A 24,828-nucleotide genomic window follows, 5' to 3' on the forward strand; every position below is an offset into this window, starting at 1 on the left:
TGTCAAATGAATGACAAGACATGGACATGACAGAAGCTAGCTTGAAATGGTGCAGAACTTACTGGTAGTCAAACTAATCTTGTCTTTATTACATAGTCATAGCTATAGGTAGCTAGGTAGTGAAATATTGCCAATATATATAAAATATACATATCAAATGTATTTTTACCTTATCAAAACTTGGTGTGGTTTTCTCGCTTAGCTCTATGCTCCAAAACAAATATAAACGAAGCGGGAAGCGGAGAGGCGGGGACCCTCAAACGAAGGCGGAAGTGAAGGCAGAACTTCTTTGTCGCCTCTTCGCTTCTCTTCGCCCACCACGCGGAGTAAAAACAAACTCCCATAATGCTTTGTTCAACATGGCTGCGCCCTGGTGTCGGCGTGTGTGTAAACAGTTGTAGCCCGGAGAAGAAATAAATTGTAGTTTTCATGAAGCTTTCAAACCGCACGGCGACATTTGGAACACGTTTAATCTCATATCAAGCAACAAGGCAAAGATGAAGATTAAATCCAAGTCTTCGTATCACAAATCTGAGAACACCTACAGGGTGAGAGTCCAGAAACTTAATGCGGCATGATGCTAGTAGAGAGACAGGGGTGAAGTGGAGATAAAAACACAACTGTATTAGTGTATGTGTCTGTTATTTTATATGCGGGTTATGTCGAAACAAGTAGAGGGATTCATTGTTAATTTCAACCAAATAGTACTGTCTAATAAGTTATGGAAAAGACGCCTGAAGTCCCTAATATAGCCCATTATTTCAGCATCCTTGTTAGATTCGTCATAAACCCTTCTGACGTGTCTCTTTCAGTTTCTCACTTTTGCTGAAAGACTCGCCAATGTCAACATCGATGTCATCCATCGTATTGACAGGACTGGATCTTATGCAGAGGTTAGTACAGTCGGTAACCTGGCAACACAGTCGTGTCCTCTCATTTATACAATGAACTCAGTGTTTTCATGGTCTGCATGTGATTGCTAATGACTTGTTGGCTCCCTGTGCAGGAAGTAGAAACATACTTCTCTGAAGGCTTGACAAAATGGAGAGACCTCAACCTGACAGAGCATTTCAGTATGTGTAAAATCAAATAAATACCACATCATTTGCTGTATGATCACCTTGTAATAAGTGAACGAAAAGAGCTGAACTTATCTACTACTAAACCTGAGGAAAGATGCTGTGTGTTTGTAGCCAGTGTCAAATGACTGCCTCTCCTCCACAGCTACATTTTTAAAAGAGGTTTCCAACAAGAGCCAGTCATTCAACATGCTGGTTTTCCACCAGAAGTCGATAGTGGAGAGTCTGAAAACGCACCTGACTGTGAAGGACAGTCTGGCCTATCAGCCGCTGCTGGAGTAAGTTGCCTCCATCATTTTGGATGTGGGTTATGTTTACCAGAGGGACAAAATTATTGGTGATGTACTAGTGTAACCAGTAATTAACTCCAGTTGTGTCTCTTCTTCCAGCCTGGTGGTGCAGCTGGCCAGAGACCTGCAGACTGACTTCTACCCCCACTTCCCTGAATTCTTTGTTCTGATCACATCGCTGCTGGACACCAAGGACACAGAGGTCCTGGAGTGGGCTTTCACTTGTCTCTCCTACCTCTACAAGTACCTGTGGAGGCTCATGGTGAAGGACATGACCAACATCTACAGGTGAGAAATACGACGGAGTCAGACTCTGTGGGTGCTCTGCAGGTGAATCTGTTTGTCCGCCGTATTGATGCATTCGTGGAGTGGCAGATGAAGAGTGTACACCACTTGAGGATGGAAGCTAACACCTCTTTTCACCCCGCAGTTTATACAGCACACTGTTGGCACATAAGAAAGAGCACATCCGCAAGTTTGCAGCAGAGAGCTTCTCTTTTTTGATGAGAAAGGTGAGTTATTTGCATGTGAGCTGATGTCAAACATGAGCTTGTGCCTTTTCAGTTGTTTTCATGATAAAACGATACCTCATTGTGTCACACAGGTTCCAGATCTTGATGCCCTGCTGAGTCACGTGTTCTCAGATCTGCAGCAGCACCCCGACAAGGCAGAGGGAGCAGGTCAGCTGCTGTTCGAGATGTGCAAAGGAGTCCGAAGCATGTTTCACTCCTGCGCCTCAAACGTGAGTTTTTTTTTCCCAGGGAGTGCTTGCACTGACACTGACAGAATCCCCTATATATGATGGACAGTTTTCATTTAAAAGTTGTTGCCAGTTAAGTAGAGTTAGAATAAACGAAATGGACCGAACTTCTTGCCTGTATGATTTAATGTGATGTAGAAGAGAAGTCTGTTTTAATGTAAAACCTTGTAATAACAGACACCGTAGTCCTGAATTTTCTGCTTCTCTTCACCCATCCGTCCAGGCTTTCCCTGTGGCTTTGCGTAAGCTCGGAGCCTCAACCAACCCAGGAGTCTCTCTGCCATGGGACACTGTCAGGGACGCTCTGGATCACATGGCCCAGGCTGCAGCCAATCACGTTGACACAGAACACTTCCTGGTTTTGTGGGAGTCCTTACAGGTGGGCTAGATGCACACAGCAAGATGTCCAACTTGTTTTACTTTCAGTCAGTCCTCTCTACACCTTCTCCAAGGATTTTTTTAAACCTTTCTCTGCCATATGTCTGATAGTGGTGTATTCCCATGTACAGGCCAGCGTGGTGGAGGTCCTGGGTGTCATGGAGGCGAAAGGAGAAGAGTCGGACCAGGCAGCCGAGCAGCTCGAGAGGCTGCTGTTCATTCTCCACACCCTGGTGTCCCACAGGGACGGAGCCAAGATCACCAAGCCGGAGGCTGTCTGCCAGGTAAGAGGAGAACACTAATCTCTGACTTTTAGTTGCATATGAAAACCTAGATCTTCTAAAAGTGTTTTTACTTAATGCTTTCTTCATCTTACTTTCTCTCGCCCGCAGACAGTGTTGCGGCTGATTCAGAGCTCGTCTCTGTCAGCTTCTTGTTCCCGTCTGCTCCTCCAGATCACCTCCTCCCTGCTCCTGGGGGAGAACGTCGCCCTGCCCAAAGCGCTCATCCAGGAGACGGTCCAAAAGGTGTGTGTTTGTGTTAAGTAAAATGATTGAGACCTGTATGTTTGAGAGTTCTGTACACATGCTGGGTGTTTGTTTGTTCGTATACATCTGACTCTCTGTCTTCTTCACAAGGTGTTTAGCAGCACGATGGGGCACGATCTGATACTCGAGTTCACCAAGGAGATGTTCACCATGCAACAGTTTGAGCAGGTGAGTCATCACCAGAGTGACATATCCAGTATTTTCCTCTGTTTCTGGTTCTGTCTCTTTTCTCTCTGCGACTCCCTGACACTAACTCCTCTCCCGCCCTCTCCTCCAGCTCTTCCTCCCCAGCCTGTTGCGCTTCGCCGCTGGGTTGTTCGGCAGCGGCGATCCCCTGTCTCGCCACTCTGGCCTGGACGTGCTGGCCAGTCTGATCCTCGCCAAAGCCCCGCCCCCCACAGATGGCTCCATGGCCTTTGAAACCTACCCACTGCTCTTCACCGGACAGACCACAGGGTGCGATACCACAGTACACATCAAACATTTTCATCCACCCGGGTAACTTTAAACACGGCCTGAATGAGTCTTTGGTCGTCTCTTGTGTGTTTTTAAGTTTTACATTATTATTTTTCAGGAGGTAAATGTGTTTTTCTCCTCCAGCAGAGTGTTTAGCATTAAGGAGGCCAGCTGTGCAACATCAGAGCAGCCTGCAGTGCCAGAGCTGGTGCTGTCACTGATCACCTTTCCTGAGGAGCAGAACCAGTCCATCACTGACCTGTCACTGCCTTGGGCCGCCCTGGTGCTCCTGCCACACCTCAGGTAACACACACACATAGTCCTCAGGGCCCCTAGTGGTCACAGAGTTTCTTTCGATTTATTAAGATTAAAATTGTATGTAATATATATGTAATATAGTTATTATACAGATTTATTTTTCATTTTTTCAGGCCTATTGCTCCTGCTAGCGTTGTTCCCGCTGTGACTGCTTTCTTAAACCACCTCCTGTGTGAGATTGAGACAGAGAAACTGGGAAAAGGTTTGTGATTTCTTGTTTTTCTTTTTTAAATGTTCACCGTGTTTCAGAAGTGTCAGAAATATAAATAGCAAAATGCTCATAGATCGTCAACGGTGTTCAAACAAAGGAAGGCTTTAATCCCTCCAAGACGTTTCTTTAAATGTGTTTCTCTTTGGGGTCTTCCCAAACAACTGAGAAAATAGAACCAAGATTTTAAATGGTGCAGGAAGTTTTTCTGTTTTCTCGAGACTGACTGAAGGGCCTCTGTCCCGTCTCCACCTCTGCCCCCTCCAGCTGGTCTGTTTGTAGCCAGACAGGCCCTGAGCTGCCTCCTCACTCTGGACGGCTCTGCCCAGCTTCTCTCACTGCTCACTGTGGACAAGATCAACTCAATCCTACGGTAAGTAAAATATAAAAACGCATCCATCACTCATGTCTTAGGTGAAAAACATCTGTTTTTGGTTGCTGAATGTAATGTCCATGCATTAGATAGTAAACACCTTCCCACTAAAGGGTTTCAATTCTGACCATTGTGTTTATTATGGTTACAGGAAGTTTCCCTCAGACCTGTCTGCCCTGCTGCTGGGAGACCTGTACTACACCCGCTTGTCACTCAGCGGGGTTTCAGAGCACCTATCCCACAGTGCACTGCTGGAGCTCTTCCTGATACTGCACGGCAACCTCTCCTCCAACATCTCCAAGGTGTGTCTGCGGTCGCTGCAGCAGGGACTTCAAGAGATTCCTTGTTATTTAGAAAAGATCACCTAAACACAGAGTTTGCATTTGTCATTAAACCTGTATTTCTACCTGGGTGTTGCTTTCCATAAAAAGTTTCAAGTGTTAAGAAGACATTTAATCAATCAAATCGAGTTTCACAGAATATCTGAAGAATAATATCAACATGTTTCCATTTTTACCTCAATTTCCTCTCTCAGATCCGCCTGCTGACTCTGAGGATTCTCTCTCAATTTGAGGCTGAGCTCCCTCCGCAGACCGAGGTACTACTCTCAGTCCAGATTCTCATTAAACTCGATCAAATTTTATAGAGTTATGGAAACAATAAGCTCTTGTACTTATTTGTGTGAGCGTGTGGCCCTCCATCCAGGGAGAGGAGAATGTGGAGGTGCAGCCGGTGTTCGCAGTTTGCCTGCAGGCTGAGCTGGTGCCGGCCTCAGTGCAGGACTACAGAGACAAGCTGCTTCACCTCCGCAAGCTGAGACACGACCTGGTGCAGCGCAGTCTGCCGCAGGGGCCACCTGCCACCTTCCAGCAGGTACACAGGAAGCACTCCAGGCCGTTGTGTTTTTTTTCATCATTTGGAAAACAGCAACACCATGAGCACTGATTCTTGTGATGTGATTTCTGCTGTTTTTCCTCCAGGTGCCTCTGCGTTACCTCATCGCGATGCTGTTCGTCAATTTCAGGCCACTGTGGGACGCAGTCATCGAGCTTCTTGTGTGAGTATAAAAGGATCCCGCCTGTCAGCAGTGCACTTACTATACCTTTATACTTACTATACCTTTGAACACATTGATTTTAAATGAGGAATGCTAACAATGCTAATAGGCCTTGGTAAAAATAAATAAATATTACAAATATTCAACATGTCGAGGTGTCTGCTGAATACATAAATGAGTCTCTTTCCTCCTCACAGGAGCCATGCCAGAGGGATGGACAACAAGGACTTCTGGAGGGTCTTCCACGAACATCTGGAGATGGTGGCAGGGCTGGCTGGTAAGGCTGCCTGCTGTCCTGCATGTTGTCATGATTTACATGTAAATTCTTTGTTGACTGTCAGGTTTTATATGCTGGCCCCCTCAGTGTTGGTGCTTCTGCTAAAACATCAACACATTGTGGTGATAGTGTATTTATTTACAAAGGAAATGCGGCAAAAGTCGATTTGTCTCTCTGCACGTCATAGAAAAAGAACTGCAGGAGAATAACGAGGACGACGAAGAGGAAGACTCAGGTCTCCGGGACGAGCCGGGCTGTGACGTCATCGAAAGCGGGGACGTAGGGGTGTTGTTCCTAGAGCAGGTGAAGTTGACCTCCAACCCCAACGAGAGGACGGACTTCTCAAACTTCCGCAGCCTGCTTTGGCGCTCCATGGCCCAGTTTCCCGACAGAGTGGAACCACGCAGCCGGGAACTGAGCCCTCTGCTGCTCAGGTTCATCAGGTTAGTGTTTACAGTGTTTTTAGGTATATTTGGGGGGGGGGGCGGATTGATCATTTTCCAATATTTTGTAACAGGTAAATCTGTGCCATCAAAGTGGAAGTATCAGGTCCTGATGTTTCCTTTTTTTTCGTCAGGAATGAGTTTTACCCCGCCGACCTGCTGGTGGCACCTACTCAGGACTTGAGGAAGAGGACCGACACTGCCCTAGAGGAGTCTAGTATGGCTGTAGAGGAAGAGGATGAGAGAGAGGAAGAGGAGCAGGCGGTGGAGGAGGGAGGCAGACAACAGAGGAAGGCTCTTCCAAGGAGAGCTGCTGCCAAGTAGGACATCATAATCACGCCGAATCACACACTCATTAACAACTATTACACAAATTAAAGATTCAACAATGGGGTCAAGTTTGAGTGAAGTAACCTTCTTATCCTCCTTTCATGACCAGGTTTCTTGTTTTATATAATTGTCTTTTTTTCCTTACAGACAGCTGATTGCCCATCTGAAGGTATTCGCCAAATTCACCAACCCTCGCTCTCTCTACCTGGAGAGCAGCCTCAGTGATCTCTATAACCAGGTAAATCTAACACACACACACACACACACACACACACACACACACACCTTGTCTTAAAACAATAGCAACATCAGAGCTGCTTTATGCTGGAACATGTCTGTGTGTTTTCCTCTGAATATCACAGTTTTGCTGTGAATACCAAGATGTTGGACATTCTTCAGCAATGCAAAAAGGGAGTGGGAGTTTGGGACACTTTCTGTTTTAATATATTAAGGTAGACTATTTTCTAAGGCATCACCCTCACCAGCATGATACATTTCTCTCTGTTTTCAGTTGCTCTGCCATCAGGACCAGCAGATTCAGCGAGTGGCACTGGAATGTGTTCTCTCATACAAAGACCCCAACATAGTACCATACAAGTAAGAAAACGACCTTTAACCACCTTAATAGATGAACAGGAAAAGAAATATACTGTAATGTTTCTCTTGAGGCAACAATGGCCCGTTCTTTCTTTTCCTCAATGGGGTCATTGTCAGCATCTTTGATAGGAATCAGCGCTCTCGTCCTCCACCCTCTATGGTTACAGGCGGAGGAATGTTAACTTCCACCTCAGTGCTGACTCTGCCTGACATCATGCCCTCGGATGTCTGTTATCAAACTATCCATTTACTGTACCTCCAGCTCACCTGCAGACAGATGTGTATTTCCGAGGAAGTTTTGCATTACATAGTGTGTGTGTGTGTGTGTGTGTGTGTGTGTGTGTGTGTGTGTGTGTGTGTGTGTGTGTGTGTGTGTGTGTGTGTGTGTGTGTGACTCTTTGTTCAGGATCAGGCTGTCACACTGACCTGGTTTCAGGACAGCAGTGAACAGACCCTTGTTTTTTTTGTATGCTGCTCATCAAACCATATTTTAGGATGTACAACATGGCCTGTCACATTCAGGTGATATTGGTTATTTACTGGTTATTAGATACATATAGCTACGTTGTGGGCAATTAGAAGTTTCTCTAACCCAAGTTTGAGTATCTGTCCTGCAAATACATCTTTGTACAAGACATGTGATGATCTGTGTCTCAGTGTTTTGACCTTTGACCTATTGTGTGTGTGTGTGTGTGCTCAGGGAGAATCTTGAGAGGCTTCTGGATGACAAACACTTCAAAGAGGAGATTGTCCATTTCAACATTTCTGAGGAGACTGGAGTGGTTGATGTTTCACACAGAGCCAGACTCATCCCACTGCTCATGAGGTACTGTGTGTGTGTGTGTGTGTTTTGTAATTGTTAGCTGCCATAAAGGAATAATACCTTTGATTTGCTTTCTTGACGAGAGTTAGATACCACTCTCATGTCTGTCCGGTTAGCTTACCTGAGCATAAAGCCTGGAAACGGGGAAACTGCCAGCCTCTAGAGAGGCAGGCTAACTGTTACCCTGTTTCCAGTCTTTATGCTAAGCTAAGATAACATCTCCTGGCTTCATATTTAACCGACAGATAGGAGAATGGTATGAATCTTCTCATTTAGCTTGTGGCAAGAAAGTGAGTATGTGTATTTCACAAACTATTGAACTTGTAAAGAACCACTTTGCTCATTTTGGGAGTTTGTTTTATTGAACTGTAAAACAACAGCCATGGGTTTCATATTAGCTTCATCAGCTGGAAATCAGCAGACTTTAAAAAAAGAGGAATGTGCTTTTACACACACTCTGTCACCAGCCAGTCTGTCTCCCTCACTTCCAATGTTGACTTTTTGCATGCAATCAGCCTTTTCCTCTGCTGCTTGCTGTCTGATGCCAACATTTTCTACTCTAGAAAGTTTGAGAAATGGCCCAAGATGCACTGTGGGAACAGTCAATACATAAATGATTGAAACAGTGAAAGTGTACCTCTAATTATTGTGTTTGCTGTTCATGACACAGGATCCTGTTTGGCCGCCTGCGCAGTAAAGCAGGCAGTAAGTTTCAGGGGAAGGCGAGCGCCGCCACCCGGTCCTCCATCATTCTGCGTTTCCTGGCAGGTTGCCAGGCTGAGGAGCTGGGAATGTTCATCGACCTGCTGTTGGAGCCCGTCTGCCATCACAGCCAAGGTGGGACACGTCTATGGTAGCAAATGAAAGCTTTGTTTTTCTTCCACGGACAAAAACACCTTTTATAAGAAGCTACTGGGAAAAAAACTGGATCCTGTACTATTATTTTTAGTTTTCTAGTTTAGTTTCAACGCAATCAACATACATTTAAAATGTGTTTTTTATGTGGGTGTCTCGTTAAGACAGTTCTCCTGCATAACTAAAACTATGTTTGTGAAGAGTATTTTAACTGGTAGAGCCACTTGGGGTCTAGATATATTGTGTGAACTTAGAAGCTGTTCTTTCTGTTTCAGTTGATCCACAGAAACGGATTAATTATGAAAAATATTGTTGTTAATTATCTTTAAGGTAATATATTCTAGAAAAAATGCTAATATTTGGTAGCATTTGTCTTTATTTCTGCAATTTTATAGACTTAATCTTAGTTTTTTCTTCCACTCACTGGCAGCAACCTACAGGTAGACTACACTCCTGAGGGGTCAGTGGACCTGAATGATATATCATATGCAGCACAGTACACCAGAAAACAAGTCTTTCTTGAACCAATGCTCCTCTGAGCCTCAGATGTAGAAAAAAAAAACTGTTGAATCTCTTCCTCTGTCTGGGTCCTCAGGCTCTTGCCTGGCAGCGGTGGAGAAAGCAGTAGCTGAGACAGACGTGGGCGCCGTCCTGCCGCTGGGCCGCCAGCACAGCCTGCTGAACATCATCAATGTGGTGATCCAGAAACTGGGCCACCTCATCCACATCTACCTGCCCAAGGTGCTGCAGATCCTGCTGTGTGTCACCGCTTCTGTGTCCACCATCCTGGATAGCAGGGACCAGGTAATCAGGATATGGATTGATAAGATATTTTAATGTTTGTTTGTAGTGTTCCTAAAGCTTCTGTTTCTGTCTAATGTCTGACAGGTTCATTCCTCAGTAACAGTGAAAGTGAAGAAATAACATCATCAAATATTTCTTTTTATTTAGAGATGCAAACCTATAAAAGAACTCTGCGTCCTGATTTCTCAGTATTGACCTCTTCCTCTGTTGTCTGCAGCTCCGTGCAGGCTGCATCAGTCCTCTGAAGAACCTGAGGCGACTCGGAATCCTGAGGATCCAGGACTTCTTTGACGGCTTCGACTCCTACAGCTTCAGTCCAGATGAGCTGGACGCTGTCTGTCAGGCTGTGGTCTGGCCTCAGGTACGTGTTGCAAACAACTTTTTGAGTTTGTGTGTGGGTTTTTATGATGTTTGTTTTCTTTGTTCGGACATTTCTGGCTCACCTAGGAGTTTACATTTCTTTCTGTGCAGGTGTGTCGTCTCCCCACAGAGAGCCCTTACTCCCCCACCCCTCTGCTGAAACTCATCCACGTGTGGTGCAAAAATGCCAGGTCGGAGTCTGCCTCTGTCTTATTTGCATCACATTGGTCATCTATCTACCAGAACATCTTCACCAGTTAATAGTAGTTTTCATCCTGAAGATTTTTTTCCTGTTTCAGGTTCTTCCCCGTCTTGGCCAAGCAGAGGCCAAACCAGCCGGAGTGTGATGTCCTCCTTAACGTCTTCGCCCTACTCTCAGCCAGGAACGCTTCCCCAGTGACCATTGCCATGGTAATGGACATGGCTGAGTCCCTAGCAACCACTGAAGACTTTGTTGCCTCAGAGGCTGAGACCGAGCTGAGTGTCAACGGCTGTGTCTTCCCGCAGCCTAAAGAGGGCGCTCTCGTCACTGCAGGTTAGTAGAGTTAAACACATGTCCTCCAAATTCTCTGACTGGTTTTATTTTATCCATAATACATATATCTTCTAATTCCAATGTCAGACTAATTCAGAATCGATAATTGTTGCTGCAGGACGAAGTTAAATGTCGCCTGTTGTTGTGCCTCCTCCAGACTCTATAACTCAGGGCTCCAGACTGCTGCTGCCTCACATATCCACCCTGCTGCAGTACCTCAGCGGAGTCGTACGCAACACCGACAGACTCAAGAAGAAGAAGTTCAGGGCACAGGTGGCCAAAGAGCTCAACATCCTCTCCAAGTTAGTGTTTTTATTTGGATGAGAACATAAAGTATTGTTCACAGGTTTCTTTCTGTGTCACTGTATGTAAGATGTGTTTTCTCTCGTAAGAATAACCTGTATGCAGTTTTTCTTTGTCTCGAATACATTTTTGAATTTGTGACCTTTTCCTCTGTCAGGGTCAGTCGATTTGTGAGCGACAAGGAGCAGAGCTCGGTGCTCATCAGCCTGTTGCTGCCCTACCTCCAGAAAGCCAACAACCCTCAAGTAAGACTAACAACTTATTTGTCTGTTTTTATAAAAAACTGTCATGGTCTAGAGAGCTCAAATGAGATTGATTTCACATATGATGGAAAATTAAGACCTTGAACAGAGCCTCTAAGACTGTGTGTACCGCCTCCAACTATCTTTACCAATTAAATATTTAAAGTTATGAATGTTTAACGTTGCAAGCATCCAGAGAAGCATGTGTACCTGGAAGACTCAACTCGGGGCACAACATTTAGTTAGAGGTGTTTGTACATCTCCATGCTGCCCATGAATGACCTTACTGCGTGTTTATTTCAGGAGACAGAAATCGACATCCTGGCCACAGTGCAGAACCTGCTGCGACAAAGTGTGCAGCCCTCCGCCTTCCTGCGGCCGCTCAGCAAGCTCTTCTCCATCATCCACAACAAGCTGCCCAGGAAGGCCCTCACTAATGTCTTCCAGGTACAGCAGAGAACTTAATATTCTGTTTACAAGTATACTGTATTTGTAATTTAAGACATAAATGTGTAGTTAGTTACAATGCACTGAACTGGTGGAAAGAGTGTATGAATATACAGAAAGCAGAGTGATGTGTGTTGCTACTAGCCTGTATCCAGTGTGTATTCCCAGCACATCACTTCCTGTTGGTGTTACATTATGTCATTACTCTAGTTTAACCAAAAAGACAAGTGAAGTTAATATCTATGTTTACACAAATAACCAAAATATTTAGAATGTTGACAAGGAAATCAAGCTAACACAGACCATGAAATTCATCTTGACAAGAGGCGTGGCAGTTTATACTGATAGACTACGTCTCTACAGCTGCCTTGAATATAAAATATTATGTTTAATGGACAATAAACTTGATACTTGATTATGCTGAATATTACTAATCGCAGATGCGTGAATTGTTGCAGATTTTGTTGTTGACTTAAATTTCAAATTTGACTTGATTGATGAGTAAAATGTGGTTGTAGTCTCAAAGAATGACGTTTGTTTTTTTTGTTTTTTTAAATGAATCTTCCTCGCTCTGTGTGCTGCTCTGCTTTCAGACTCTGTCAGATCTGGAGCCTTCGCTCACATACATCACTGATTTAGCAACAAAGGTAAGATCATTATTACATTCACAATCTAACTCCTCAACAGTAATCTCTGCCGTCAGGCTCACCTGTCACCGCTTAACACCTGCTTCACATCATTACAACCAGTGAGCCAACACTCGTTTCCTCTCCAGCTTAACGCATTTGACAGCCGACACTTGGATGAGATCTACTTTGACGTGCGTCTGACGGCTTTCCAAGGCGCCACCAGGCGGGTCAAAGACATGACGACTCTGGACCTGGACTACATCGGCACCATCATGCACAACTGCTTCCACACCTATGAGGTAAGCAGATGTATGATACAGATATGCTGTCTACATTAATACCTAACTAGGAAGGTTTTTCATGATCTGTTTGATTCTTCCATCCTTTCACCCTCCCTCCCTCCCTCCTTTGATGCAGATTGGTGACATGTCGCTGGCAGACAACGCCACCTTGTGTCTGTCTGCAGTGATCACCCAGCTGGCAGCGGTCGGAGCCGGAGAACAGATCTACAAGGACATTGTGCAACACACCATCCTGGATGCTGTCCACAAGGGGCTTCGCAGCAAGACAGAGGTAGAAACACACACCAGCTATTTCAAGAGTAATGCTCTTAAATATGAACCCACTAAACGTTTAAACATGTGGTCTCTTCTCTCTATTCACTCTACCAGAGTGTGCAGCATGACTACACCACCGTACTGGCCTGCCTGGTGAAGACCTTTCCCACCAAGAAAGAGTTCAGAGACCTGGTACAGCTCACAGACTACAATGACCTCGAGTCTGACTTCTTTGAGCACATGAAGCACATCCAGGTAAGAGAGAAACCATGAAAACTCACTCCTCTATCTGCTTTCATCCCTTTCCATCCAACCTTTATACACATAACCCCCGCAAACTGACATGCGCATGTTTTTTCTCTCTGTTTAGATCCACCGTCGGGGTCGTGCCCTGAGGAAGTTGGCCAAGCAGCTGACCGAGGGCCAGGTGGTGATGACGCCTCGCTCTCTCCAGAATTACATTATGCCGTATGCCATGACCGCGCTGCTAGATGAAAAGATGCTCAAGGTGACTTGTGCGCATGCAAAGTTGCGCAAATCTGAATAGTTTGATTTCAAAATGCATTCAAACCCTTTGTTTGTGTGTCTGACCCCCCTTCCTCTCCTCACATACTGCAGCATGAGAACATGATATCGGCGTCGGTGGAGGTGGTGGGCGCAGTGTGTCGCAGGCTGACCTGGTCCAAGTACCTCTACTACCTGAAACACTTCGTTCACGTCCTGCAGACGTCGCAGGCTGAGCAGAAACTGGCTGTCAGGTGGGTTTGTCTGCTTGTAAATCACCCTTTCTATTTATTTACTGTTTTCTAACCATTGCATTGCTTTTTAATTTGTTTTGTAAACTCTGTACTTTCCCTCTCTCCCTTGCATTGAACCTCCCTAACTCCAGTTTGCTGGTCACAGTCCTGGAGGCTTTTCATTTTGACCATGAGACCCTCAGCAGAGAAATGGAGGCCGCCAAGGCCAGAGATGGTGAGTGACTAAACACACTTAATATTGTGTATTTCTTTGGTCATTTTAAGTAGGTTGAGTTTTGGATTTTGTATCTTTTAACATTCTTGCAAAGTCTGATAATGAGAAAGCATAATGTGTCACACATATATGTTGTATCAAGCTGGGAGTGTCACGATCGACGCAGCTGATGAGGAGCAACCTGCAGCCGACGAATCAGACGCAAGTGATGATGAGGAGGCAATGGAGGTAGACGGTAACACTGCACCATCCAATGTTCCCATGGAAACGGACACCACCAACAGAGAAAAGGATGTCGCCTCTGAGGATGCAGCCACTGCTGGAGCCAAGAGGCCAGCGGCTCCTAAACCCACCGCAGTGGCCAGCGGGCTGCCGCAGAGCAGAGAGGAGCTGGAGTCTCTGATCAGCGCCATCCACCAGACCGTTAATAACAGCGTGCTGCCTCGCCTGCACAAGTGTCTCACTGCAAAGGTACGATGCGCGCGCACATACACACACACACACACACACACACACAGTCTTAATCTGTTCTGACAAACTCTAAACAGCAGTATAATAGTGGACGTGTTTGTGTGTGCGTTGTCCAGGTAAAGCGTGATGACGAGCACAAGGCAGTGAAGTCAAAGGATGTGAAGGAGGAGGAGGTGGCGAGGATACCGATAGCCTTCGCCATGGTCAAAGTGATGCAGACTCTGCCTCCACACATCATGGAGGCCAACCTGCCTAGGTATGCAGCTGTGTGTACGTGTGTGTGTGTGTTTGAGATCATAAGTTGTATGTGGGACCACTTAAGATGTTGGTGTGGTGTTTGTTTGAAATTGCATTTTAGTGATATGTGACATATTAGTGATATTTTGTCTGCTGGTAAATATGTGTGTGTGTGTGTGTGTGTGTCATCCAGTATCCTGATCAAGGTGTGTGTGCTACTGAGGAACCGTTTCCAGGAGATCCGCGACGTGGCGAGAGGAACTCTGGTGAAGATCATCGAGACTTTAGGCCAAAGGTACCTGCAGTACCTGCTCAGAGAGATGCAGGGGGTCCTCGTCAAGGGCTACCAGGTAGGAGCGCACACGGGGACGCAACCATGCGAGCACGCAAATGGTTACAAAGACACAGAGATGTGTCAGCATTGCCTTTGAAATTCCTAATAGTCTCTCTGTTTCTGTTTGTGCACTCCTCTACTCAGGTCCACGTGCTGACATTCACAGTATACCAGTTGCTGTCGGTCCTCAGTCCAACCCTGAAGAGTGGTGACCTGGACCCATGCATGAACATGCTTATCGATGTAAGAACGTTCCACACCACAAACCCACAGAGACTCCACTGTGTCAAATAACAAAAACGGCTCAACAATCATTCAGTTTAAAGCTTTGTTAAATTCTCCCCTCTTCCTTCTTCCCCGTTGGTCAGATCTTCAACAACGAGCTGTTCGGGGCTGTGGCTGAGGAGAAGGAGGTGAAGGGGATCGTCTCCAAACTGATGGAGGCTCGACACAGCAAGAGCATGGACTCCTACGAGCTGCTGGCCCAGTTTTGTAGCAAGGAGAGCGTCACCAAGTTCATATTGCCACTGAAGGAGGTGGGAGGGGGTGATTTGATGTGAAAAATATAAAAAGACATGCTTAAGTATACAAGACTCAGTATGTATTTAAACTCTATTAAGATGATAGTACAAGAGTCTTTTTCATCATAATTTGATTTAATTCATTTATTGGCATTATTAACATTACTAATTACATGGAGTAAACATAGGAGAGAGGTTGTTGTGCAACACTTGACAGTTCTCCTCACTCTGTATTCTTTCTGTGTTTCATTTCCCCTCCTTTCAGATCCTGGAGACTTCATCCAGTCTGAAGGTGTGTAACAGGGTGGGTGCTGTGCTGCGGCGGCTGGTCCTGGGTCTGCTGGTCAACGGGGGCATGACTTCCCAGGATATCTTACTGCTGTGCCACGGACTGATCAGCCAGAGTCTGCCGCTGCTCACCAAGAGAGACCGGTACACACACACACACACACACACACACACACAAGCCCACATCAAAATACAGTAAACCACATTGACGCTTACTTCCATCTATCATGTATGACACTGTATATGTGTATTTGTAGAGCGAAAGCCTCAGCTCGGCCTCCCCCGGACCCCAGACTGCCCCCTCCCAGCTGCCTGCTCCTGCCTCCGACTCCAAAGAGAGGGGGTCAGAAGGCTCCGGTCAGCAGTCGAACCAACATGCACATCCTGGTGGACGCTGGCCTCAAGGTGCACATTAACACACTCCCCAAGCTAGGATTCAACAATATCATGTTGTAATAGAAGTGAGTCAGAAAAAGTGAATCTGAAGCAGAAGCTTTTCTGAAGTGTCTGCCATCACTCGTGTCCATCTATTTTCTCAGCTGCTCCATTTGAGCCTGAAGAAATCCAAAGTGACGTCGTCTGAGACCTCAGCTCTGGAGATGCTGGATCCTTTCATACTGCTGTTGCTCGACTGCCTCAACTCCATGCACGTCAAGGTACTTGCATTTTAAGTTTACATCGGGACCTTTCATCGCCCCAACAAATGGAGATTATAACTCGCACTCCCTCTCCCTCCCAGGTGATCACAGAGGCTCTGGTGGCGTTCACTTGGCTGTTGAAGTTCCCTCTGCCGGCAGTGGAGCAGAACGCCGGCCAGCTGACCAAGCAGCTCTTTGTCCTGCTGAAGGATTACTCCAAGGCCGGAGCCGCCCGCGGGGAGAACTATAACCTGGTCCAGAACTGCTTCAAGGTACCACAAATAAAAAACATACGCACATATGTGCACACACCTGAAGGTAAACAGGTGACACCATCAGTTTAGTTTTGTAGATGCAAACACAACAAAGGCGCTGAGAACAGGAAGTGTTCCTGTAAGATGAAGGCAGCTTCCTGGAATATTATTAGACTTTTAAAGGGAAGTGCTCCAACTAAATTCATAAAAGTCATGGGCCACCCTGAATGAAGATAAAACTGCTGCACTTATTTGTGATGTTTAATCTGTCCGTTTGTCTCTCAGGCCATCACCATACTGGTGAAGAATGTCAAAAGCAACACGATCTCAGAGACACAACTGCAGGTGCTGCTGGGATACGCGGAGGAGGACATCTACGACCAGTCTCGCCAGGCTACCGCCTTCGGCCTGCTGAAGGTAACCAGTCAAATGTTGAGCTCAGTGTTTGTGGTGCTGTGATTTTTCTTTCTTTTTTTTGTGATCTGAACTGAAAATCTGAAGATGGAAAATGTAAATAGTAAAATATCATTAAAGCTGTGTGACAAAAAGCTTCATTTGTGTACATGTGTGTCTGTCTCCTCCAGGCGATTCTGTCCAGGAAGCTCATTGTTCCAGAGATGGAGCAGTTGTTGAAAAAAGTGGCCAAGCTGTCTGTCACCGGCAGCAACGCCATGATCAGAGTCCACTGTCGACAGGTACTCGCACATGAAAAATAATAAATGTTTTCCTCTCTGCTGTGCGCTGAATGACTGAGATGTTTTAAAGATCTTGTGCTCAGTCTGATCATGTTTTGTGTTTTTGCAGATCTATCTAAAATACCTGCTGGACTACCCGCTGGGGAGGAAGCTGAGAGGGCACCTGGACTTTGTGGTGGCTCAGCTGCACTACGAGCACGACACAGGCAGGGAGTCTGTGCTGGAGATGCTGGCCTACATCTTCCAGACTTTCCCTCAGGTACAAGAAGAAAACAATGCGTGCATATGAGCATCATATCATATAGTTATTCTTTCACCCAGGTTACCCGCATATACTGTAATCCATAATCACCAGTCCAGCACTTTGGCATATCAAAACCTTGATATTGAGATAAACCCAGACCACTAGCTTCAACATAAAATAAAAACTGATGCTGATTTCTGACTTTGCATACATATTCATATCCCACACAAAGGCAACCGCATAATGGTGACACCACGTTGCGTTTTTATTTCTCCACTCAGAACCTGCTGTTGCAGCACAGCGGCTTGTTCTTCGCCCCGCTGGCCCTGGTGGTGGTCAACGATGACTCGGCACGCTGTAAGAAAATGGCCGCCATGGCCATCAAGGCCCTGCTGGCCCAGCTGGACTCGAACCACCAGAACACCCTGTTCTCCCTCGTCAACACCTGGCTGAATGCAGAAAAGGTAAACATACGCTCAGTTTACAGTTGGTAACTTTGGTATGTTTCAGAGTCTTCAATCATTTTGAATAAGATCTCATTTAAACCTCTGACCTCTCCCCCCTGCCCTCTCAGGCCAGCCTGTGCCGTCTCGGGGCTCAGATCTGTGGTCTGTTTGTGGAGGTGGATGACGAGAAGTTTGCCCGTCGCCTGGACGACCTGCTGCCTCTGCTGGAGAGACAGACAAACCCTGACAACTTCGAAGATGTGAGGTGACACATGCAACACCACCTTTGGCCACAAGTTTTGAAGCCTCTTAACTCCGTCTGTCTTTCAGATCGAAGAGGAGCAGGAGGAGAAAGGAGCAGACAGGCTGCTGTTCAGTTTTCTGACTCTCATCACCAAACTGAGCAAACACTGCGGCCTGCTGGAGCTCAGCAATCCTCACGACACACTCTGTCGTATCTGGGGTAAAGGGCCGACACACACCGCCTCTCTGCCACTTGCATACACACATTCCACACACACTCATATATTTTTATTTATTTTACATGTACTCCTGCAGGTCACATTGAAGCCCACCTACGGCACCCTCACTGCTGGGTGTGGCTGACTGCCTCGCAGCTCTTTGGTCAGCTGTTTGCGGCCCATCAGGCGGAGCAGCTGGTTGCTGTGTGGAGAGGAGAGGCGGGGGATGCTTCACCTCAGCCGGCAGCCACAGCCTTCATCACCAGCAGCCTGGACAAGAAGGTGAGGCCGAGGAGCACTTGTTTTTACCTGCAGTGATCTAATTTATGCATCTTACTCTTGTTGTTTAAACAAATGTTTGTTTTTTTTCGGCCTCCTTTATGACATTTAGATGAGAGAGCTGGCGTTGTCTTTCTGCAATCAGCTACAGTCCAAGTTCCTCGACACGGCCTCGGGAGAGCAGGTGCCCAGACTCCACCAAAAACACATTTCAGTCAAAGAGCAATTCAACATCACACACGAGATTTGATTGACAGGCATGTTCCGCTCCACCCACAGGTGATCAAGAACCTGCTGTTTGTCGCCAAGGTGATCTACCTCGTTTCCCCCGAGTCTGACGTCGCTTCTCCTCAGGAGGAAGTGAAAGAGGAGGAGCAGAGGGACAACGGAGATGAAGAGGAGGAAGATGCAGAGAAAGAAAAGGAAGAAGAAGAGGAGGAGGAAGAAGAGGAGGAAGATGACAAAGACGACCGGCCTCCGTCCCTGCTGTGGTTGATGAAGAAGCTGTCGCTGATGGCCAAGAGAGAGGCAGCGTACACTCCCAAAGTTCCCCTGAAGGTACACATGGAAACTAAGAGTAGCATGTCCAGCTCTCTGGTTGACTACAACAAGTTCAGCAGGATCTAATTACCCAATGACTGAAAAGAGCCTTGACTGACCTCAAAGTCTCAGGGCAGCGTTCCAAAATGTATTGATCATATTGAAAATGGTTACATTTGATGTTTTCTAGTAGATTAATTATGATTTCCCAAGTCCACAATTACCATTTAATTATAGTCCGTCTTTCCATAGCCTAAGTTGTAAGATAATCATTTTCTTTCCCTCCACTCTCTCCCACAGAGAACATGTGTGTTTAAGTTCCTGGGAGCGATAGCCATGGACCTGGGGAAGGAACGGCTCGGCCCCTATCTGACCACAATCATCACTCCTCTGTACAGGGAGCTGGACAGCACCTATGCAGACCAAGGTAACTGCTCTTAAAAAGCCTAAAAGACTCTTTGACCAGGGTCTAACTTGTCATGTGGAACAACAGCAACATATCCCGCAGACTACAAAGGCCGATAGTGATTCCACTGAACCCCGCCCTCTGTCTATGTCCAGATCCCACACTGAAAAACCTGGCGCAGGAGCTGATAGAGCTGCTGAAGAGACACGTGGGGCTGGAGAGGTTCTCTCTGGCCTTCTCTGCTGTCCAGAAGGAGTTTTCACAGAGGCGAGCGGCACGCAAACGACACAGAGCCATGCAGGTATGATGGACACCAAAACGCGCACACACACTCACACACACTCAAGAGCAAGAACTTAATTCTTAACAATCAATGTCCTCCGTTTTGCCAGGCGGTGGCTAACCCAGACATCGCAGCAAAGAAGAAACTCAAGAAGCACAAGAACAAAATCGAAGCCAAGAAGAGGAAGATCGAGTTCCTTCGGCCTGGATATAAAGCCAAGAAGCACCGGAGCCATGCGCTCAAAGACCTGGCCATGGTGCAGTGAGCCATGCTTCGCGGCTACAACTGTTTATCAAGGACGCTAGCTGGGAAGCTGACCCAGGAATGTGACCCCTTTACTCAGCAGGCATTAGCTGGTCCAGGATCTTGGGGGCTACCTCGCTGCAGATGTCACATAATGACTTTTACTATTCTATTCTAATTAAATATGTCAGCTGATAAAACAATCACATTGGGCCAGGACATGAAAAAAGACAGAAAACAGATGTTTCTCCCTGGTGGTTTGCTTAAAACATTTGAGGAACAAGGATGCTGTGAAAACCACAACCAACCATGCAGAATGATGAAAACCTGATCCATCTCTTCTGTTAGGTATCCAACATGCTTGTGTTTGTAAAAGGAATTAGAAATGAGACACGGTGTAACAGCTGTTACACAGCAGGAGATCTCTGTATCACTCATGACATCAATTCATATGAATTGCAGATTCTTTATTTTCCTGCTGTGAAACAAAGTGTAGATTTATATCCCGTGAACTGCTCGGGTAAATGTACAACTTTTTGTAATTAAAAAAGATCAGACATTTTTTACCCATCATCCATCTTCTGGTATTACAATCAAAACAGTCTCAACACAAAATGGTACAATCACTGATAGCAATCTTTACTGAGAATCATTTTCACTGTACAAGCAGATATAAATATGCAACCATAAAACTTTGAGCATACAGTTAGTGTTCAGTAACTAAATGACTAATATGCCAAAGCTGTACTCAAGGATTTCAATGGAAAAAGGCTTTAACTACTAAATTATTTTTTAAAAAAAAGTGGGACTAACATGAACAGGAGGAAAAAAACAATAGAAATCTAGCCTGACTTTATAGTACAAAAACAGCCCAGGCTGCAGTAACACTTGACCAGAGGACACAGTAGATGTGAGGTACTGTTTTTTTTTTTACTATTTGAGGCCATATTTGCTGCACTAAACACGGAAATTCAATACTGTGTGGCTAGTCCAGCACACTATTAAAAACTGTCTAATGGATTGTGAATCAAGCAGCTGCTTCTCAGTGGCGATGTGTCTCTGGTTGCTCCAATCAGGTACAGGAGTGAAATTTCTATTGCTGAACCTCTGACGACTTTTGTTCCCTGATGGGGAAACCCTGCCACCCAGTGGATCTTCATTGCATCTTTTTGCTGCCGTTAGTGCCCATCAACTACTGATCATCTTCTGGCTTCACTACATGCAAATGACCTCCGGGAGAAGATGAAGCTAACTGATGTATTGTCCAGCGAAGACACCTGATTTTAGAGATGCTACAGAGTGTCAGAGTAGATGGGCTTTTCAATAACTCTTATTTATTGATTCGTAATAACTTATTGAGTGTTGACACTATTACAAATGGATCCATAAAATTAGCAATGTGTCTGTCCACAGGTGTTTACGAACAAAAATGTAGATACGAACTTGTTGCCCATCCGTCACTGAAGTCATACAGCTCTCTAAATCCTTCACTTGTTGGGAGAGATGGTGCTTCGTGTGTTTGTTCCCAGTTCAAACATTACTGCAGCCTTCGCTTCTAAGTCCCAGTCTTGAAAGGCGTTAGGCATTGGGGGGGCTTGGCCAAGGCTTCAGGTGGGTTTTGGAGGTGGGGAGGAGTGCAACCACTGATCCAGTGGAAAGTGGGACGTGGGGAGGGGTCAGTCACAAGGCTTCATACAGAAGGGTCAAAGGTCAGGAGTATATACAGAACGGGTGGGAGCCTTTACTGTCGACTCTTCAGGGAATCCACCAGCCTACGAGAAACAAAGAGCAAATATAATTCAGCCTCGGTAAACACAGAACAGATAACATGTTGTGCAATATGCACTAAATATGAACTAATACTGAAGAGTGTGAGTAATCTAGTGTAGTGAACTGAGACCTCCACATTGTTTTTTGCTGTTTTTAAAATACAAATGAAAATGTTGAGTTTTTCCTACTTCAGACTTATTTGAAAATAATCATATTATTTCCCTCTATAGTAAGTATGGTAAAGCCTACCATTCCATCCCCTCATCCAGGCCTGTGCCCTTTGTGGCCGAGGTCTTGAAGATCTGCCATTTTCTGTCTTTGAGGGCGGGAAGGCCCAGGGCGTTGGCCACCTCAGTGGGCGTCATTGCCTGGTCCATGTCCTGTTTGTTTGCAAATACCATCAGGATAGCTTTCTTCAACTCTTCCTCCTGATTAAAAAGACAAGGTCGCAAAATGACATCATGAAAAGTAGAATTTTTTTGAGATCTTATTTCCAAAAAGCCTTAAAAAACATATCAGCATTACGGAAGCAAAAAACAACTGTAATAACTTTATCTTATAAGCGACTAAATACTTGATTGTGAAACCATAATTTAACCATATTTAATTGAAATACCACTGAATTTATAGCTTTGAAATATTTTACTTTGAAAACCATTGGTCTGAATTTTTGTGGTTTGAAATTTCCAGAAGGTGTCTGGTGTCTTTTTTTTTACCCGACTTCAGTTTTATTTCAGTTGTTGAGTAATTTCACTCGACATACCTGAAGCTACCATGATGGTTCAAACTTGTAATGAAACACCCTCACATCTGACTTGGTTCAATGTTTTTTCAGTTGTAGTTGAGAATGTGCCCACTTACCTCCAACATGGCCACCAGCTCGGACTTTGAGATTCCCATCCTGTCGCGGTCACTGCTGTCAACGACATAGATGACTGCGTCTGTGTTTGAGTAATAACATCGCCAGTAGGGCCTGTCGGGCAGAAAGAGGAGCAGAAAGGTTGTCAGAGGGGAGAAGAGACAGAGAGCAGGTTCTAAATGTAATACCTCATATTTGATATACATCAAAATCTCCAAGATGTCAGCTGATGCACAAGCTGTTTAGAGCTATGACCATGTCCCACATTCCACACATTCACTCCTGGGAGCTCTGCAGAAACAGCCACCATCTGCCACCTACACCTACCTGATACTTGTCTGTCCGCCCAGATCCCACACCTGGAACTTGAGATTCTTGTACGCGACTGTTTCGACGTTGAAGCCGATTGCTGTGCAGAGAGAAATCCAAATTGGTACAGTGAGGCCAGAGGCCGAGAACGTTATCCACATGTACAGTGTGATATTTACTGCAATTGTGATATGCACTGCAGTACACAAAGACACAGCTTGATTCAATGTCTAATATAATAATAATAATTAATTATGTTGCTTTAAAGTAGCACACGTGTCTATATACTTCCATTTCAATGTTATAAAAAGTATCACAGCTGTCCTCACTGACAGCCTGGCCAGCTGTTGGTTCGAAAATACTCAGTACATACTCTATTAGCTGTAATGAATGCAATTAAAGCAAGGGAAACCTGTTTTTTTCTCCACCGGCTTTGCGTCTCTCTAATCAAAACACTTCAAAGACTTCATTCTGTCAAACAAGAATGCTGATGAGACTGGTTGCCTCTCATTGTAGAAGCATTTGCCTGCAGAATTCCTGGCCGATGCCATTCATAATGGAATTACTGTACATAAATAGGTTGTTCTCATACCACTATGTTAAAAATAGTGCATCTGATAAACAGAGTTTAACTGATATGAATCTGAGGATGTTGTGAAGGGAGGAATAAACACTAAATAAGTATGAATATAAAGAGATGGAGCAAACCAGTACATACTGGGGATTGTGGTGACCACCTCTCCGACCTGCAGCCGGTACAGAATGGTTGTTTTTCCTGCACCGTCCAAACCCAGGATCAAAATCCTCATCTCCCTGGTGCCAAACAGGCCCGAGAAGAGACTAGAGAAGAAAGTACCTGAAGACACACAGGGGAATAAATTACAGCTGAGAAAAGTAGCTTTTGATTAGTGGGTGGATGGAAAATGTACCCTTTGTTCCATCTTTGTATTATCTTTGTAAAGTATTTCTGATTCCGATTCTGTAACACACCACTTTGGTATCTGGTAACCAGTGATGGGCATTTTTCATTGCTTTGGCTTTGCATTAACTTAATGATAACTCAAATAATACAAACTAACCAATGGTTAATCAACTCCCAAAATAGCGATTAAAGTGAGTACAGAACCAGAGAGGAATGTGAAAGTCACTGACATAAAAGTGAATTCAACGTGAAAGAGTGAGCTTTCCTACATCTGTAACTATCTAACACCCAGCTCTTTTCCTGATCTGATGAAACCTAATTCACTGCCATTGTCACTCAGGTGGTTGCACAAGTTAGCTGCGATTAGCTTAGCTACAGTAACAGACGTTAACTTATGGCATGATGGAATTAATTGACGACTGTAGGTGTTGTCGTGCTTTATCTCTTATGTCATTGATGCCAATATGTAGATATTATACACAACAGCTAGGCCGAATAGCTTGGAATGAAGACGTTTAGGAATTGTCCATATCAAAACACCATAGAAGAAAAGCATACGGTATTCACTGTAAATAGCTAGGTTAACGTTAGCTAGCTAGCTGGCAACAGTCGCACTACGCGATAAATGAAGCAGGCAGACACAAAAAAAGAGACATGCCGGTTTTAATTATTCACGTATATGTAGGTTATAGGTACTCAAAGGACAAATACATATTTCATCGACCAATAATTAAGATACTTACCCATTTCGATGAGACTACGGTTCTTATTTCAGCAATGCACTGGCAGGTTGGATAGAGACCTTCTTCCGTGTGGTTGACGTGTCGCTGAAAATGTCACCAACTCTCGCGTGGATTTCGTTTTGCAACATTCGACACATTCAAAATAGCATGTTTAAGTGAAAGAATGGACGAATAGTTACTAATACGTCTAAAATATTTTCAACAATATAGTTGACACGTTCATTGTCTTTTAAATTTTATACAT

General features: G+C 45.1%; 2 protein-coding genes across 4 annotated transcripts; one reads left to right on the plus strand and one right to left on the minus strand.

The window, feature by feature from the left end:
- The first annotated feature begins 497 nt into the window (after positions 1 to 497).
- On the plus strand, positions 498 to 20,542 carry utp20 (UTP20 small subunit processome component). 3 transcript variants are annotated; one of them, XM_070929266.1, is made up of 61 exons: positions 498 to 548; positions 813 to 893; positions 1,007 to 1,073; positions 1,225 to 1,357; positions 1,469 to 1,657; positions 1,800 to 1,881; positions 1,974 to 2,111; positions 2,353 to 2,508; positions 2,639 to 2,791; positions 2,900 to 3,034; positions 3,146 to 3,223; positions 3,333 to 3,511; positions 3,656 to 3,814; positions 3,943 to 4,031; positions 4,305 to 4,410; positions 4,562 to 4,712; positions 4,946 to 5,008; positions 5,116 to 5,283; positions 5,391 to 5,467; positions 5,665 to 5,744; positions 5,932 to 6,187; positions 6,322 to 6,507; positions 6,665 to 6,755; positions 7,029 to 7,114; positions 7,815 to 7,940; positions 8,608 to 8,774; positions 9,388 to 9,596; positions 9,814 to 9,957; positions 10,068 to 10,147; positions 10,256 to 10,491; positions 10,649 to 10,793; positions 10,952 to 11,039; positions 11,340 to 11,483; positions 12,077 to 12,130; positions 12,259 to 12,411; positions 12,530 to 12,685; positions 12,784 to 12,924; positions 13,040 to 13,177; positions 13,288 to 13,427; positions 13,559 to 13,641; positions 13,784 to 14,112; positions 14,229 to 14,368; positions 14,543 to 14,699; positions 14,828 to 14,926; positions 15,052 to 15,219; positions 15,470 to 15,636; positions 15,750 to 15,897; positions 16,032 to 16,148; positions 16,232 to 16,402; positions 16,670 to 16,801; positions 16,969 to 17,079; positions 17,189 to 17,338; positions 17,605 to 17,787; positions 17,898 to 18,029; positions 18,100 to 18,232; positions 18,328 to 18,512; positions 18,622 to 18,693; positions 18,789 to 19,067; positions 19,350 to 19,476; positions 19,611 to 19,756; positions 19,848 to 20,542. In XM_070929266.1, the coding sequence occupies exons 1-61, from the start codon at positions 498 to 500 to the stop codon at positions 20,001 to 20,003; spliced, it is 8,460 nt and encodes a 2,819-aa protein (XP_070785367.1). In that variant the 3' UTR covers positions 20,004 to 20,542. The 3 variants fall into 3 exon arrangements, with proteins under 3 accessions (XP_070785367.1, XP_070785368.1, XP_070785369.1); XM_070929267.1 differs by having other exon boundaries at positions 3,659 to 3,814; XM_070929268.1 differs by having other exon boundaries at positions 3,683 to 3,814.
- Positions 20,434 to 24,646, minus strand: arl1 (ADP-ribosylation factor-like 1). Its single transcript, XM_070929270.1, has 6 exons — positions 24,585 to 24,646; positions 23,638 to 23,775; positions 22,938 to 23,019; positions 22,613 to 22,724; positions 22,001 to 22,179; positions 20,434 to 21,753 (listed from the first exon to the last, which is right to left on the minus strand). Exons 1-6 carry the CDS (start codon positions 24,586 to 24,588, stop codon positions 21,723 to 21,725), a joined length of 546 nt encoding a protein of 181 aa, XP_070785371.1. The 5' UTR covers positions 24,589 to 24,646; the 3' UTR covers positions 20,434 to 21,722.
- Between the last annotated feature and the right edge of the window lie 182 nt (positions 24,647 to 24,828).

This window comes from Enoplosus armatus, chromosome 22, assembly GCF_043641665.1.
Source record: "Enoplosus armatus isolate fEnoArm2 chromosome 22, fEnoArm2.hap1, whole genome shotgun sequence".
NCBI lineage: Eukaryota > Metazoa > Chordata > Actinopteri > Centrarchiformes > Enoplosidae > Enoplosus > Enoplosus armatus.